Raw genomic sequence first — 18,737 nt, 5'->3', positions numbered from 1 at the left:
ACAGCCTGCTGACAATAAGCCACATATGAAAATGCATACATTCCCTACTGAATACATCCAATAGGCCACTAGGCATTCTGAACCATACTTCTAGTGTAGGACAACATCAGCAGACTCCAACATATGCTAAAGGATTTTGCAAGAGCTGAAAAGTTTCCAAATATTTTCTGTTCTTTCACTTACTACATTGAACTGGCAGCTCCCAGCATTTCTGCATCGTATTTATCTTCAGGTAACAGGGCAAACATTTTATTAATTTGTTCAAGCTGTCGAACCATGTCCATGCAGTGGTCGCCAACGTGAGTGTTGCTGTTTAAAGTTGATGCCGTTTATTTTGAGCAGACAAAGCTCTAGTGGTTTTACTTTCCTGTTCCTAATGCTTTCAGTCTGCTGTTGATATGGCTGTCACTGTGTCACATTCAGAATATGTGCTTCTCTTTAAATAACGTTGCCATGATCGAATCATCTCTTTTATTGGTTTACGGCCAACAATCATTCTTCATTTAATTGCTTTCTATTGGTATAAGATCACCTGATAGTGAATGGGAGTCCCTTCTCTTTCTGGGACTTACCTAACACACCTACAAACCTACACCTGTGGCCCAAAATAAGCAGCCCTGGATCATTGTAATGTGTATACCTCTTACCCTATGAATGTTCAGTCATTCTGATTGGTGATACATGAAGGCAAGTGCAGGAAAGTCGAATCTGTGAGGTTTTGCCTTGTGGCTTTGTCAGAATATTAGGCTTTTTCTGTCTATCTAGGAAAGTCGAATGCTGTGTGTTGAAATTGGGCATCGTGCTCTGCAGTTCTCCCTTTCTCCCTCTCCCCCGTCCCACTCCTTCTCTCTGTGCTCTCCCTCCATGGTACTTTCAGTCTCTGCTATCTTCTCTAATTGCTACTTTATAACCTATCCTATCTCTCTTTCGAAGTCTGAAAGGAAAAAGTTCAAGAAGGATCTCATGGTTTCCAACCCAGGCCTGCCCATCGCTGACACCTATGTCAACGCTTCTTTCAGACAGATTGTTACTGACATCCTCTTTGTCATTCCCTCACCGGACCTTTGGATTCCCCATATGGTCTCTGTGCCCTCCCCTTTCTCTTCCTCCCCCATTAATGGGTGCACCCGTTGGGAAGTACTCTTGACATACCTCCTTTCCTCTAGGGACAAATTTAATGTCTAACGGAATGGCACTGTCATGGTCCAGGGGTCTCAGCCCAACCTCCTCTTTCTTGATAGGCGTCTTCTGTCTCTCATCAACTTCCTCCCTTCGTCCTGCCAATCCTCCTTCTGCCACCCTTCTGGCCCCTTTGCCACAAATTAAACACTCCTGTGACATCTGCCACCTCCTTGAAGACCTCGACGTCCTCGCTCTCACTAAGATGTGATTCACGGCTAGCTCTGTCACAAGTTTTGACACTCTCCTCCCTGAGGGCTACAAGATCCTCTCTAAGCCCAGGCCTAACCGGTCCGAGGGTGGAGTGGCCCTGATAATCCCTGAATGGGTCTCTGCTACTATCATACCCACTGGTTGTAGGTCAAAGTTTCGAATGCATAGGATCGAATGACCAAAGGGTCGAATCAAAATGACCGAAAACCAAAGGGTCTTTTTTTTTTTTTTTGGGGGGAGGGTCCACCCCAAACCCCCTTTTTTGTGGTAAAAAGCACTTTTTTCCAAAACGGAAACCCAAAAAAATATATATTTAAAAAAAAAAAATCGACCCTTTTGTTTTAGGTCAAATTGAGTCAACCCTTTGGCATTCGATCCTTTTGTATTCGGTCCTTTAACTGGACACCATAACCACTCAGTCCCACTCCTACTTCAAGAGCCTCATCTGCACGCTTGGTGTCCCTCCCATCCTCTTGCTGACTCTGGCCACCATCTACAGGCCCCTTGGCCCGATCTCCCACTTCCATTCAGAGTGGGCTGATGTCACCTCTTCTCTCCTGACCTCCACCTCCAAGCTTCTCCTCCTCAGAGACTGCAATATTCACCTTGACTCCCCTGATGCGGCCGCTGAACTCTTCCGCAACCTCTTCGACTCACTTTCCCTCTCCATTCTTCCCTCCAGTCCGACGCACTGAGCCTGACACATCTGGATGCTCTCATTGCAGCAGAAATACGCATTTCCAACCCTCTCACTGCTCCCCTCTCTTGGTCTGATCATGCTCACCTGTGCACTCACTTGGACCTCCTGGGTCCCCCGCCTAAGCCCCTGCCTGCACTGCCAGTCTCCTTCTCTGACATTCCACCAATGAAGCGAGTGTGAGTTGTTGCTTTTGCCGCCACCTTCATTCCCCCTCCCACTCCTGCCACTTACTCTAACTCTGACACAGCCCTTACTAATTTTCAACTCTCCATCTCCAACAATCTGGACATCCTTGCCCCTGTCATGAGGATCTGCATAAAGCCTGCCTCCAAGTGCAACTCCTGGTATGACTCTGACCTGGCCTCTCTGAAACGCATGTGCAGAGCGGCTAAGTGGAAGTGGCAGGCTTCGAGCACATCTTCTAACAAACTGAGTTTCCATCTGCTCAAAGAAGAGGGCCTACATCCAAGCCTGCATCTCTGGAGCCACCAACAACTTGACTGAACTTTTCAAAATCTGCAAGGAGCTCACCAATCCTACTGCAGTCTCCATTTATCATCTGCCTTCCCCTGCCCTCTGCACTTCTCTGGCCTCTCACTTCATAACTAAAACTCAGTACATCCTGTTTTCACTCTCCTCTACACCACTCCCTTCTCCCTCACCCACTCTCAGGGCCCCTTGGCCCCACTCACTCCTCCCCTCCTATTCTCCTCTTTCTCTCCCATATCCCCTGATGAGGTCTCTAGACCAGTCCACTATATGAAGGTCTCATGCAAACAGGTGCTCCCCTACTCCTCCAGAACTATCAAGGACAACATTGTCTCCCTTTCTCCAGCCTTGGCTGATTCCTGCAATCACTCCTTTGCCACTGGATCCTTCCCGTTACTCCTCAAGCACTCCCTTGTGCACCTTCTCTATAAAAGGCCTTCTCCGACCCCTCCTATCCAGCTAACTACCACCCTATCTCCATTACCCCCTTACTGGGCAAACTCTTGGAGAAGCTGGCCATCTCCCAGCTTATCCACCACACTGAATCTATTGGTTGTCTCGACGACCACCAGTCTGGCTTCAGAGCTGCTAGAGGCACAGAAACTGCTCTCCTGAACACACGTGATGACTTGCTCTCTAATCTCAATTCCAACTCTCCCTCCGTTCTCATCTTTCTTGACCTTTCCTCTGCCTTTGATACGGTCAATCACAATCATGCCAACCTAATAAACCGGCTCTGTGATACCCTTGGCATCGCAGACCTGGCTCTGGAGTGGTTGACCTCCTTCCTTTCTGACTGACCTTCCCAGGTACAACTGGGCCCTTTTATATCCTCCATCTCACTCTCCACCTGTGGTGTCCCTCAGGGCTCTATGTTCTCGCCCTGGCATTATAACATCTATCATGCCCCTCTATCGCATTTGATCTCCACTTCTCCCCTAACTTCCAGTGTTATGCAGCCGACACGCAGCTCTCGTTCAAGCTTCCCTCCTCTTCCTTTTCCTCTCTCATTCTTGACTGTCTGTCTGCTATTCAGGCATGATGCACTGCTAACAATCTCTGCCTTAATGCCAGTAAGACTGAGATCCTTCTCACTGGGACCTCAGAGCCCTCCTTCCCTCCTACACACTGGCCACCCTCCATGGGCCCTCCCCTTTCCCTCCTGTGAGGCAAAAATGTTGGTGCCATCTTCAACGCCTCTCTCTCCTCACATCACAGACCTTGCCAAGGAGGCCCACTTTCAGAGGCATTCTCCCTTTCCTCACCTTCCCCCAGAAGCTCAATGTCTCCAGAGCTCTGTTCTTTTCCAGGCTCGACTATTGCCACAGCGTCTTCCTCAATCTGCCTAACTCTTCCCTTTGCCCCATTCAACTAATCGAGAATAGAACTGCAAGACTTATCTTTGGCCTCAAGCCCAGGGACCACATCTCTCCAGCCCTAAGATCTCTCCACTGGCTCCCTGTTGTTGCGAGGATCATGTTCAAGATACCCTGCATCATCCACAAGGCTTTCTGGTACCTGAGACTCCGCTACATCCAACTCTCCCTCCTTAAATACCTCCCCGCTAGAGCCCTGAGGTCTTCTAGCTCCAACTCTCTGCAGATCAGACGCTTTTCCAAGCACAGAGTGGGGGGTAGATCTCTCTCCTCCGCAGGTGCCTCCCTCTGGAATGACCTCCCTGCCCCTCTCAGACTTGAGCCGGATCTCCTTAAACTCAGGAAGTTTCTCAGGACTCTCTTTTTCTCTTCCTCCTTCCCTCTTCCCCTCTGTGCTAATGTCCCCCTATGTCTCTTGACTGGCTGCGTGGTTCCTTCATATTCTTACAGGGCACCAAGCCCTCCTCAACCAGTCCACCCTTGCACTTGGTCTCCCCTGACCCTTCCCCCTTACTTGCACTTGCCCATGGGCTCCCTCCCCCTGCACTTTCCTGGCTGGGCCTGCGACCCCTTGAGCCCTTTCAGGCCTGGTCCTCACACTTAGCACGTGGACATTCTTCCGCCGCACTTCTGCTTTCCCCTGGCAATGTCCACCTGACCTCCCCTGGCACTTGCTTATCCCACGGGCCCTTCCACCCTGACCGGCACTGCCTCCCTCCTCCCGTCTTCCCTGCACTTCTTGCTACTGCACTTGCACGATCCGAATGTCACAAGATCTAGTAGGACCGCTTTTGGTTTTCTTCACCCCATTTTACCCCTCACCCCTTCCTGCCTTGTTGCGCCTTGTATATAGGTGCATTATAAATACCTAATAAATAAAAAGTGTGTTAATAAAGTTTAATAAAAAAGGAGCTCTTCCAAAATATATGAAATGTTTTCTTCATATCCCACTGCACTTCAAGGATACAACAATGGCAGTAAGCGCTATACAGAAATCATGTAACATTTGTCCCTTCTGAGACACTAATATGCAAATGAATTGTGAGCACATGTGGCTGACCCTGATGAACACGATGAGATTGGAATGAAGTCACAGATATGCAGTACCAGTCTATCGGCACCCTCGGGGTATGGCCACTGGCATGGAGAAACTGGCTGTACTCAGACATCTGAGGGCGCTCTGCTCCATGGTGATTCCCGTACGAGAAACAAATGAACATGATGTGCACCACAGGCGTCACTTTAATTATCAGTGGGTCTAAGATGCATCAGTGCCAGGATTGGAGGATTAGGTAGTGTTACTGAACCGGCCAACGGGTATCAAGCGAAACAAAAGCGGGGATGGCAAGAAGGTTTAGAATTCATCTTAACCACTGGCATCCTCTGGGCAACATGTATGAAAACCCACAGCAACCTTTGCAATATGAGGATGGCTAAAGAGCCCTGCCATCACAAAGCTGGAAACCTCAGACTCATGTCCACTTTACATTTGGAAAAGCCAAGAATTATGTGGAACATCCTTCTCAAGGGAAACAGATAGCAAACAGTTCCATTTAGTCTAGTTGCAAGACCTGCTTCTCTAAACTGTTCTTCTCCATCACCGCCTTTGGTGAGTATCCACGCACAAAGGGCGGTCTACTGAGCCGTCTCCAAGAATAAACTCTTTCTGGGCCATGCACTGGAGGCTAATGGACCCTATTTACGTTGCCATATAATCATGTAGTGGGGATCTCTGATGACATGGCGTTGGATTATTGCTGAAAGCCATTCAGACCTTTCCAGATTGGCGTGGTATTTAATGAGAGCAGCACATGGAGAATTGAGCCTTGCAGCAGATAGACGTATGCTGATGGTAGACACTTTAAACTTTCCCCACAAGGGCAGCAGTGGCAGCAATAGAATACATAACAGGCTAGACGTGGCACCAAAAGGGTTAATAACCAGTTATGACCGGGTATGCGTAAAAAGTAAATACATCTCAGTAACATGTCTAATATGCAGATAGGCAAGAACTATCAAATAGCTTCCTTCTTATCGCTGATCTGTTATTCTGGGTCCATCTCTTTATCCGGACCCTGCCTAGCTATGAAAGGTAGCCTTCCTCTAGAAGCCTCACAATAATTCCCTATGATTACGTTATTTTTTATTGCCTTGTATTTCTTGTGTTGAAAGGTCCAGTGATCAACATTGAAGTTTGCTTAATATGTGCAAACAGCACCCAAGCTGCAGAGAAAAGAAAATAGTGGTAGGTTAAGACTAAGAGATAAACCCTAGTAAAGAACCCATAGGTCATCAGATCAAAGGCTGGTACCAGCTGTTCACAGTAAGGTGAAAGCACCTTTTAGATGCGCAATTTGTTTTAATATCCTGCAAAATACACCATGCTAAGGCTAATGCGTCTTACATGAGCACAGTCCTCTTTTTCTATGTCATACGATATGATAGGTTATTTATAACGCGCTTAATACCCAGAGGTTTCTAAGCGCGGACCTGAGGATCGAACCTGTGTTGCTACGTGTTGTCTTACTTCCAAGGCTAGCACGTTGCCCCTGAGATATCCGCCGAGACCTGCCTTGCCTATTGTGATGTTTAAAGAATCATTATTTGTCTTTTACAGGGAAGGCTTCCAGTTCGATGGATGGCAATTGAGTCCCTAAATTACAGTGTCTATACTTCAAATAGCGACGTGTAAGTATTGTGTTGTACACTTTAAAGTAAATAATGTTGGCACTACATAGATGTTGCATACTGAACAGTCTCTGAGAAATGTTCTCGTTATCTCAACGTAACGGACGTTGTTGTATTTCTCAACGTTTCTATTGGGCATCTTTGTGTAAATAATAGTAAACGCGGGGAGGGATTGCCATTGGACCTAGTCTGCTTCATCACACTTGGCTTGGTGGAGAAGCGAGGATGCCTTCTCAAGGTCTATGGTGGTATATCGTCTTTATTACTGGCCCCTGAACATCCAAAGACCTCTGGGATCGCCCCACATTCACCGATTATGTGTCTCTGCTTCTACGGTAGGTCGAGGCATGTCATCACCAAGGAAGAGTAAAATCCAGCCAGGTTTGCAGGGTCTATTTACACATTTTAAAAACAGGTTCCTCACAAGGGCGGCACCTCCTGTGCTAAATACACCAATCTTAAGAACAGAATTCTACATGTATCTCAAGTCAAGGCAGCAATAGTCTAAAACAAGTCCTCACATGTACGGACTACTTCAAAAGAAATCCATCCTATAAGACCCACCGCGCCTACAAGAACATATTAGACTTATTGGATAGCACTCCTCACAAATACAGAGAAGCTAAAGGGATTTGTTCAACGCTTAAAGGTTTAAACAAATCAATATTGTGATACCATTCATAATCGACCTTAATTAACATTAATCCTTGATCAATATTTTCTTGAACAATAATCAATTTTCAAAGGTCTCAAGAAACAATATTGTGATACCATTCACATGATGCATAATCAACCCTGCGTACCATATTTCTATGGCCAGTGATTGCAAATAGAGTCTAAACCGGCTTTCAGGGTCCACAATCAATAGGTTTGAGAAAGAATAGTGTGCAATGATGATGATCATCGGAGCTTCGTTCCACATTCAATAGTCATTGTAAAAACCTGACTGGGATTTTGATTATGGTGTACCTTGACAAGCATAGGGCGATTTCTAAGTGTCGATGCTCGTTCCATAGCACTGATCCTTTGTCTGACTACGTTTGGCGACAAGTAATGTAGAAAACCTGTACAGCACATTTATGCCACCAAGATGGCTTCAGAGCACTCAGAAAACTTTATTGATATACCCATCTAAAACAGGCAAAAGGAGCCATGCTCCTACTTACCTATTGAACCACTAAGATAGACATGTGAGTAGATTTCCATGGTGTGTCAAAATGATTAAGCACCTCTACATGCCATGCTAACTTGGGTGTGTGCTCCCCACTGCTGAGATGGGAATTGGGTATTAAGTGTACGCTTAAATGTGAACAACTTGAGGCACGTGAGAGGCTCTGAGGACGATGGAGATTGTTGAACTGTCTGTTCTCTTCCAACGTCAGTCAATGCAATGTTTTCCAGTCAGAGCAGATCAATTGGCGTGCTTCACTTTTTGCATGTTAATGGAAAAAACAAAAGGGTGCATATTGTGAGAGGAAGGTTATTACATTCTGGTCATGAAAGGGAGACAGACAATTAAAATAGCTCCTTTTTCAGAACAATGTATTGGACAAACAGTTGTCCTGCAACACGCAGAAAAATTGTATGCATATTTGACTGAAATGTTGCTCCCTTAATTACTAATCGTTTGTCTACTTTGTACAGGTGGTCATATGGGGTCTTGCTCTGGGAAATTGTCAGTTTAGGTAAGTATATTTTGCTATCCAAAAATATAAAATTGTGTGAGCCATAGCAAGTTCACTAAGAGCGCAGTCTTGGATCTTATTTTGCTGTTTCAATCAATGTTTTGGTCCCATCAAGGAAAAACCTATCTTCGAAATTGGTTGCAATTAAGAGGTGATCCCTACAGGTTTTTACAGTTATGCAGCTCCCTTCTGTCCTGGAACTGCAGGAAAACTCCTGCAGAACCGCCCTCCGGCATTCAGCTGCTGCCTCCAAGTGATGGTTCCATGGCTGTCACATGTCACTGACCCCACCTCCAAAATCATGGGGGCAGGTATGTTGTGTAGCTGAATAATATCCCAGTGCAGGTCATCCTAGAGCCCCCAAAGGAAGCGGGCAGTAAAGGGATTTTGATGGCAGCGATCTGAAACTTTCAACTTCTGTGTAACAATTCTTTTAAAACGCTGAGAATATTGGGGTCTTGCTCTGGAAATTCTCCAAACAACGTGTTGGTGGTAGATCTCTTTCTTCGGCTGGGGCCACCCTGCGGAACAGCCCCCCTGCCTCTCTGAAACTTGAGGAGATCCATCTCCGGTTCTGGAAGCACCTCAAGACCTTCCTCTTTGCTTCTGCTTTCTCTCCTCCTCTCCCCTGCTGATCGCCTGGATAAAACTGAAACTGCACTGGTTACCTGGCTACCCTATGATCTCGGGCCCAGGTACCCTCCCCCCACCAGTTGCACACCTGCACTGCCCCCCTGGCAACCCTTGCACTTGAGGGCTTTTTCTGTATCCCTACAGCCCCCTACAAGCACATGACACTTGATGTCTGCACTTACCCTTGCACTTGCCAACAGCTGGTCGCACTTTTTATTTATTGTTTATTTATTTTTACGGTTATCCTATGTACTGCACTGCCCCTCTCCACTCCCCACGCTCCCCCCCTGCATTTGCGCGATCTCAATGTCACCTGGCCTAGTAAGTTTGTTGTCTCTTTCTTCCCTCTGTTCCCTCTCCCTTGCTTCGTCGCGCCTTGCATTCAGCGGGGAAGGCGTTTGAATTACAGACGTAGTTAAGACTACTTTAGAAAGCCGGGGAACACGGGCGGTGATCTGCAGGGAGAAAACAAAAGCCCCATTGGTTGAGGAGCATTTTAAAGGTACATTGCTTTTCTCTTCAGTGGCCACACACAAGTTTAAAAAACCACAGTCACCGTTACTATATTCGCTGAAACCAAAAGGTGCATTAACCACAAGCATTAGGTCACTGTAGGAAGGGAGTGAGACAAAATAGGCAACGTTTGCAAAATGGACAACTTTGTGAATGTAGTTATTACGAGGTTGCCAATAATCCCATCGATGCAGGTTCCAGAAGGGTATTGAGTTTTTCATGGGTGCACTGATCATTTTGTTCCTCTTTATGGATGAGCATGTGGCCACGAGTAAACGACACGCTATCATTTCCGGGTCAGCATTGTGACGGCTAGCACTGCAGCAGGTACAACGTATCAGTGGCCTAAATGCTCCATGAGATGCTCTACGTGGAACTGCCAATATTCTTCCTTGAGTAGCAATTGAGAAAAAAACACACCCCCTTTGACTCTGTGGGTTTAGTGGAGGGACTGGAAAGAGCAAGAGAGGAGTTGAGTTAGAAGGATAAAGACGTGGGATTAGGGTAAGAGAGAGTTACATTATGAGTTTGGGGACACAACAAACAGAAGGCCTGATTTTGATCTGACCCTAGTGCTTCTGTATGATGGGCAAAAGGGCAAAGCTGCACACTGTCTGTGCTCTGGGTCTTTTCTAATGGCAGATTTCCATTGTACTATTACGGATCCTGCAGAGCAAAGGGGCAAGTAAGTACTATAGTTGCGCTCTGGCAATGGCACTTGTTAGGACTACAAGGTCTGCACTCAGCGAAACCTAGGACAATTAATAAAAAAAGGGTATAGCTCTGCATAATTCAAACCTGCCCTGTATGTTTCAGGTGCAAATGCTTAACTTAGTGAGCAATCACAGTGTTACAGAAACAAGCTAAATATCTAAACTAATCACAAGACAGTCCACCAAAAGGTCACTGCTACATTACATTACAGTGAACTCTGGTGCATTGCTCTGTGACTAAGTTGAATTATACTGTGCATGCATGTGGGACTGCTCAATAAGGTAAAGCTCTCCACCAGCAAAGCCCGCAGGCAAGGCTTGAAGTCAGCAGAAGGCTCCCCTTGAGGTTCTGTAAATGTAGGTCCCTTCAACCGCCATCCCACCAGCACATTTGTGCAAAACCTGTAAATAATATTTATTTGGTGTTTGCTATGTGCCACATACATGCAAAACACTCTTAGCGCCATGGCTACCTCCAATCTCGGAATGCGGCCCTATGTCTCACTCCCCCTCCCCTTTCCCCTGCAGTTATCGGGCATGGCCGGGCGTCGGGTGCCCAAGTTCATTGTCCCTGTTCCTGGGGTGTGCCCCCATCGTCCAGGACACTCCGGGCCAATTGGGGTTTATAGGTCAGGGCCGGGAATTCTCGGTCATAGTCAAGAATTGCGCCCTAAATGTTTCAAAAGCGGTGAAGGTGGCCTGCCCTGGCCGCAGTTACCTTTTCCGCGACTAGTACATCCCATATTTTCACCCATCACAAGGACAGGAGGGGACAATCCGCAGATTTCCATGAGCGAGCGACTACTATTCTTCCTGCCAAGAGGCACTGAGACAGTAACTCAGCTTTGGCTCCGGACATTGGGTAGATCCCTGGGACAGGGTAGCCCAAGAGAATGGGTTCGGGTTCTAGAGGAAGCTTTGTCTGAGTGATCTCTGCGATGCTAGCTAAGCATTGCTTCCAAAAGCTTTGGACCTTTGGGCAGGCCCACCATATGTGAAAGAAAGACCCTACCTGACCACATTGTCTCCAGCAGGCCGGGTCAAGAGTGTGATTCATATGGTGGAGCCTCAGAGGGGGATAGTACCAGCGTAGCAGAATTATGTAGGCGCATTCTCTGTTGGTGATGCAGGCAGATGATGAATGGGCGCGCGTCCAAATGTCTGCCCAAGATTGGTCCTCCATCGGGGGACCTAGGTCTGCCTCCCATTGTGCCATGGATCGAGTTATTAGGGTAAGGAAGTCCTTCTGGAGGCGCTTATACAAGGTAGAGATCTTGCCTCGGGTTGGAAGATCTTTAAGGGTCAGCTCTAGGGCCGTAGGGGGCAAGTCGCTGCTTGGCGGGTTTGAGGGTGGGAGCACCAGTGGCATAGCTCGATATAGGTGAATCTGTCTTTCTCCTGAAGCCGGAAAATGTCCTTGCATTGTTCGAAGGTGCAAGGGAGTCCTCCTTCAGAAAGCTGTCCCAAGGTCTCTAGGTCCCCTGCAACCCAGGTTTGGAAGTTTTGGGGATTTGCCCCAGGTGAGAAGGCCGGGTTCAAGAACAACGGAGATGAGGGGCCTCTTGGGACCCCCTTCTGTTTCAAGGCTCTGTCCAAGGTATTTATAGTATGTTTGGTGGATGACAACAGCCCCTGCCATTGCCGCCGCATCAGGGGTGAAATGTGTGGGAGAAAGCGTAGGGGAGAGGAACGCGCGCTTGTCCCAGATCCACCCAGATGCCCCTTGCCAATGGTTACGTCATTGGCAAGGGGCAAGCATTTGTGGGGATGCCAGGAGAAGGTCTATTCTGGAGAATGTCCTATGAACATAGGAACATAGGAATAGAAGGAGAAGTCTCTCTCTGTGGGGTGGAGACCCCACCATGAGTCCACAACCTCTAGGGATCTAAATAGATGTAGGAGTGCCAGTGCAAAGTCGCCAGAGGAGGGCGGGTGTGATTTTTCCTTCACGGGTTCTGGGACTCCATTGAAGTTGCCTCCAATTACTATCTGGCCCTCTAGAAAGGGAGAAAGAGTAGAGCTCAGCGCCTTATAAAAGGTAGCTTGACCCGTATTTGGGGCATACACCGTGACTAAAGAGTATAACTGCCCCCACAACAGGCATTTCATTGCCGTAAATCGGCCATCCGAGCAGAGTTTTGTGTCCACTATCTGGGGGTTTAGCCCTTTCCTGAAGATAATCGCTGTGCCCCCTTTTTTAGTGCCTCCAGAGGCGAAGAATTGTTTCGGAAAATGCTGCAAGCATAGACGCCCGAAGTATGCTAGTAGAAGGTGCGTTTCCTAAAGCATGGCTACCGCTGCATTTTCATCTTGGAGTTTTTGCAGGATTGATTTGCGTTTGGCGGGAGAGTTTAATCCTTTGACGTTCAGGGAAACAAATCTGAGAGTGTGATGTTCCTGGATGGAAGGTGAGGCCACTGCTGGCTGCAAATGGGGGGAATGAGATGAATGTGGGTCAGTCAACATTTTGTAGAGTCTGTAACCGCTTACCATCCTGCACCTGAAGTTTTTGTTTAGACCCCCAATGGGAAGGCCAAAGTGTAACTGCGGGGAGGGGGGGGCAATATTGTAGATCTGGTACCACCCCTGACCAACAGGGCCAAATAACGATTTTCAGTCAACATGGATAGAACTAAGAGCAAACTTAGTGGATCATTACAAGGACTCATAGGTGGATTGTGCCTTGGAAATGGGCATGGGCCGTGGAGGGGGGGCCGCCGCAGTGGCTGTAAGGTTCATTTGCATTTTTGTAGGTTACGAAGCTCCAATGGGCGAAAGAAATATTCTGGGCCCAGAGGAAGAGCGAGTTACACTGGAGAAGGCCACTGGCGGACAAGGAGCCGCAGGAAACATGTCTCGGGTTTCCAAATATATATATATATATTTTTTACGTTTTCAACCTATGTGCTATGTGCTATGTGCTGGGTCATTTCTTTTTCCTGAATCTCGGGACCCTCGACCAGGAGCTCTGCTTTGCCTTCAGTGGAGACATAGGGTCTTTATCAATGGCATTTTCTGAAGGTGAGGGGTTCTCAGGCGATGTTGAGTGCATCATTTTCTCTGCATCCTCAAGGTGGCTAATTTTCCTTATGGTGCCCTTGTAAGTGAACTGTAAGGCCGTCGGGAAAAGCCATCTTTATCGAATCTGTTGGTCCTGGAGGAAAAGAGTCAGGGGCCGGAGGGATCTCCTTTTTTGGAGAGTGAGAAGAGATAAATCTTTGTAGATCTGAAAGGGAGAGCCCTGGAAGGTTAATTCATCTCTAGTGCGGGTGATCGATGAAATAGCTTCTTTTGTGGTGAAGAAGTGCACCCTAGTTATAACGTCAGGGGGGAGTCCGTTTCTACCCCACGGCGTGGGCGCAACCTGTGGGCGCGGTCTAGGAGGAGCTGAGATTTGTCTAACTGTGGAAGCAATGATTGAAAGAGGTCACCCACGTATTCTGCCAACTTTTTGTCTGGGACTGAGGTTGGAATTCCTAGAATTCTGAGGTTATTGCGTCAGGCTCTGTTTTCAAGGTCTTCCTGCTTAAATTCTTGAATTGCTAGGGGTCAATTTTGGTTGCGAGGGTCTCTTTTTCTTCCGAGGCTTTCCTTGGGGTAGAGATGGGGGGTCCAGTTTCTTACCTTTGTCAGCCGTTAATAACATTGTGGCAATGTCCGGGTTCTTACTGGATTTTACTTGTTTAGCCATGGTGTCCTTAAAGTGTGGAAGCGGGGGTGCAGTGACTTCTGAGGAGGATAAGGCGGTTGGGCTGTTGTCCCAGTGATGATTAGGGGTGGCTGGGTGCTGTACAGGTCTGCCCACTTAGGGCAAGGAGGATTCGCTGGTGTAGGTAGTAGGGTTGCTGGTGGGAGGGCCACTCATTGCCTCGGGTCGTGGGTGATGGCCAGGAGCCTCTTTTAGGCAGCCAGAGAGAGAGGGGAGGTTGATGTATGGGCCGGGGTGCCCCAGGAAATGATTCGAAGAGAGGGGGAAGAGCTGCTGAGTAGGGGAGGCGGGAAGAAGTGTTGATGCCAAGTGGCTCTTTCTGGAGTTCGTTAGTGGGCGCTGGCCTTACTTTACTTAATAAAGAATTCTGGTGGGAGTGAAGGTTCACTTGATGGTTTTGGGGTCAGGCACCATGTTGTGTTGGGTTAGTAGAGTCTCTAAAGTGGAGCTTGAGCAGGTTCAATCCGCGCCATTTGGCCTACTTGTAGAATGCTGATGAGGATAGGTGCAAGGAGAGTTTCTCTCAATCCCCCTTTTAATGTATGGCGTGTAGGCTGGGGTGCCCCAGGAGATGATTAAGAGAGGGGGGGAAGGCAGTGCCCACGCTCAGACGAGGCGGGGGGGGGGGGAGTCTTGGTTCCAAATGGAGCTTCCCAGATTTATTTTTGCGCGCTCTGACTTTGCTTTACCTTGCGAGGGATTCTGGTGAGAGTCCCATTGTCGATTCCACAACATGACTCCTTGCTGTGTTGGGTCACTGGGTCTCCCTAAGTGGAGCCTGGGCAACCTCTACCCCCAGCGGCCGACCGGTTCACCCGTCACGTGTAGATGAAGGCAGGCATAGGAGGGGGGTTTTCTCTCACTCTCCCTCAAGTCCGCAGCTCCAGTTCCCCCTCTGTCAAGCCCCCCTCTCCGGGGCCGAGAATGGCCTCATATGGACCTCTTTCATGGGCCGCAGGATTGGGCCCAATCTCCGTGACCCCGGCTCCAGTGCTGCTGTGTCCTGGGCTGGGAATGCGGGTGGGGGGTTACCCCGCCTGTGGCACCTTGGGGTGGCAGGGAGCCCCAGAGATAGAAGCGAGGCAGACGGTGTGCCCCCGGGGTGAAGAGAAGATGCAATCAGGGCACCTAGGATCCCCGCGTCCACCAAAGGTTTGTTAAATAAAGATTCCTGGCTAGGGCTTCATCACCAATGCCTGGGGGGATACGGGGAGGGGGTTGTGAGTCCTTTCAGCACTCCCTTCTGCCAGAAGTTGAGCTCCCCTGGAGAAGCGACGGTGATCCGGATGGGTCCGGTGGGCGGTCCGCGGGAGGCCAGTGATATTGCCTGGGGGAAGTTCAAGGAGTCCACTAGGGCTGCCGGGGGGACCATCCGCTGGTGTCTGTTACAGCCGAGGGTCCGTTGGGTCCGGGGCGACCTCCTGTGCTCCTGTTGTTTGAGCCCCGCTCACCCCGCCTGCCACTGGAAGCTCCGTCAGAACTCCTGGTCCAGAGGTCGCGGCCTCCGACTCGGGGCACAGGCAGGGGCGGGAGGACGCTGCAGGGAGGCTCCGAGGCTCCCTTCATCCGGCGTTCAGTAAGGAGGGTCCAGTGGAGCGCCAGCAGTGTTGGTAGCACTCAGGGGGCAGACTGTCGTTGGAGGGTGACAGTGCGGCTCAACAAAGCCAAGGTTTCATTCCCTCCCCCTCTCTTCTGCAGCGTTCTTCGAGCCTCGCGGTCCCGCCCACCATCTTGGATTATGCAGCAGAAGGGCCGCTGGAGTAGATCAGGCTCATCTTCCACCTTCCCAGGGTGTCAGGCTTCTAAGAATGCACCGGCAGAAGCCCCATATCTTTGTGCGCCGCCGCCAGTAGTTTATTTGTGAGATGAATCGCCGGAATCACCTTAAAATGCGAACCGCAGCGGGCATCCCACGGAGGCCATTAGGAGAGCGACCGCATCGTCGATGCTCCAGTCCACGCTCCCACCTTGTTCTCTTCTAAATAAAAAACACCTTTATGAGGAACATTAGTGGTGACTGTCTGCCTTTTTATCATTCGCTGTTGTCCTAAGTGTTTCATTGGAAAAAGGCTCCTATTCCCATTCATTAGGTAACCAGTTCAGTAGTGTTTCGCAGCTCAAGGGTACCTGGCCATAGGCGCTAGAAGCTGCACCCAGGAACAATACTATATAATTAGTTTGCAAGATGTGGCCCCCTGCCAAATCCCATGCACCTCCACTAGGGCCAGTTTCATATTTCTTCAGTCGTAACAGTGGCTATATTGTTTTTAATGCCAAAATCTCCTTTCAGTTCTACGTTCAGTCGGTTGTAAAAATGTCACCTCGCATAGGTGTATGCTAACCCATAGCAGAACGAATGTAACTGCAAAAGCTGGGGGCAGCAATGGTAGCACATTTTGACACCTGGCGGCGGTATTCATTATGAACAAACCCTTAAATGGCCCACACCCTCTGGAGTCAAGCAATTCTTCCGCTGATGGCTCTTTATGAAGCCAAAGTCCCCTGGCTTCAGATTATGGCAGGGTATCACAGGCTCTTTCGGCAAGGCTTCACAAACCTGCAAGTAAACATGCTTAACCGATGGGATCAAAACGCTACAATAAAGAAACACAGCACAGTCTAACAGCTGAACATTTGCTTTTTGCCAGCACGATATGTGGTGATTTGGTTAAATGCATGGGTCTGCCAGTGAGAACCTCATAATCAAATCAAATATTTTCTCTTGTTTGTATTACTCTACATGCTCATTAGAGCAAGTGGAAGGGCATCAGGCCACTCCAGTCCAGTTTCAAAACAGATGTTTGATAGTTTGTGCTTAAGGACCCTTTTTGTCTCTTCCCAACCCCTGCTGATTGTGGATGACATGACCAGTGGGGCCTCTGCTGGATCTGTAGAATGTTGCAGAGTTCCTGGAGAACATTTCAAGTAAAATGGGTACTACAATGACTATTGATTCTCAGTGGCATGTCAAAGCTTTGATTATGGTCTGAGCAACTGTATATGTATCAGCTTTTCTTAATGTCTATGCTTCGAACCACTTGAAAACAAACAATTGCTAAAATGAACTCCAGGCCTGCAATTCTGAGCATCTAGACAAAGCACCTCACAGTGGTGGTTGTGCTCCTTGACTCGCTTGACGCTTTCCCTAACATTATGCTGCTGGCATGCCCAACATTGTCTACAATGCTGTTCAGCCACCAAGGAGAAACCAGGCGCAAACCATTCATGCCAAACTATGTTCACTCCCCCTTCCCCACGTGTGCAATATCATGGTCTATACATGCAATGTAATGAAGTAGAGCACTACTACTAAACCAATTGCTGCCACCTGAATTCTAGCATATTTACACAGGGTAGTGTAAGGTGGTGGGTGCACTTCATTTTGGGGAACATATTCAAAGTGTGGGAATGAGAGGAAAGGACAGCTTCCCTAGCCACACTGTCAGCAAGAGCATTTCCTCTAGCAACAACGGGTGGCCATAATCACGTACAACTCAGAATTCGTAGCGGAGGTCGGTGTATATGGTGAAGGTTTTACCTTGCAAAAAGATGTAGGCACTAGTTAGCGCAACAAGCTCCACCATGTGAGTCAAGTAGATTTTAAGGATATGTGTACTATCAATTAGATCTTGTGTCATGCAAACTGTGTAGTCAACAGTTAGCCTACCTTGTTTGTGTCTCAAACATGAACTGTCTGCAACATTTACAAGGTCAGGATTTTGAAGAGGCGCATTTCAGTGGCTGTCAGAGTGATGCTAACTGATTTGCTATGTTTAACATATAATGCGTCTGCATTCTTTCCTCAAGCTTGTGGGCGCCCGCAAGAGTGATTCTGTGGCCTGGCAAAGTTCCAACAGCTGGTAGGTTCTCCAAATCCAGGGCTATGCAGGGTCAAGTAGTGGTTGTTCACAAAGAGGATGATTTCTTTGTGCAGAGGGGGCATAAAAGGGGCTAAAGGCAATTCCTGTGGGCTGCTACCGCAGTTGTCAGGCTTGAGTGCTGGATATGACCGTTATTGTTCAGTTACTTTGCTTAGACAGTTTTTATCCTAGGAAGGTAAGCCTGACCCCTTTGAAGATTGAGGGAAAGAACTGAGCAGCTGATTGGCTCTCTCATACTACATCAGATATTATAAAACCAGAATGAGCATTCTTGAACTGCCTTTCACCATGATCAACTGACCAAGGAGGCTTTAACTCTCAGGGCTCTGTAAGAGCCTATTCTGTGGACCACCAACAACGTTTGAGAGAAAATCACTGTGAACTTCAGGGTACATGTTGCTGATAAACTAGTGGGCAGGTTAATGCTAACAGCTACTTGCCTCTGAATTTTGGATTAATACGTGTTGCTCTATGCCTGCTTTAGTGCTCACTTAGAACTTAGACAGAACTCTTGTTGATGCTTCAGTACTGACCTTATCTCGACAGGAGACTTGAAATCCCTTGTGATCGGTGCTCAGAGCAGTGTGATATTCTCAGGAGCGGTGCTGACTTTCTTCTCCGGCTCTTGCAAGGTGGCCTCATAGTGCACGCATTATCTAGACTAGAGTCCTCCAGAAGCACATCTGTGCCTCAACACTGTAACAGTATGTTAAGAGTGAGATGCCCCTATGGGGATCAGTCTGCACACATGTTATACAAAGACACTGCTACTCTCTTTCTCTTTCTTTCTCTCTCTCTCTCTCTCGCCTCTGCCAGTGTTCGGTGGGCTGTGCCGCATCAGTTTTTTAAATCTGGAAATGAATGACCTCTGCCCATGCTGATGGACCAAAACTCCATGCAAAAGCCCTAAGGGGCTATGTAAATAACTAACACATCTTCTAGAGACTGGGAAAGGTCA

General features: G+C 48.1%; 1 protein-coding gene across 1 annotated transcript in view; it reads left to right on the top strand.

Annotated features, from left to right (window-relative positions):
• The window catches only part of TEK (TEK receptor tyrosine kinase), a 682,216-nt gene that overhangs the window by 602,474 nt on the left and 61,005 nt on the right, over window positions 1-18,737 (top strand). The window contains exons 19-20 of the mRNA XM_069630921.1: window positions 6,575-6,645; window positions 8,290-8,330. Of these exons, the coding sequence (XP_069487022.1) occupies window positions 6,575-6,645; window positions 8,290-8,330 (112 nt within the window). The remainder of the gene's footprint in view (window positions 1-6,574; window positions 6,646-8,289; window positions 8,331-18,737) is intronic.

This window comes from Ambystoma mexicanum, chromosome 6q (genome assembly GCF_040938575.1).
Source record: "Ambystoma mexicanum isolate Mex_15411 chromosome 6q, UKY_AmexF1_1, whole genome shotgun sequence".
Taxonomy (NCBI): domain Eukaryota; kingdom Metazoa; phylum Chordata; class Amphibia; order Caudata; family Ambystomatidae; genus Ambystoma; species Ambystoma mexicanum.
Note: the sequence above shows the minus strand (reverse complement) of the source record. Positions and strands in the feature narration are given on the sequence as shown.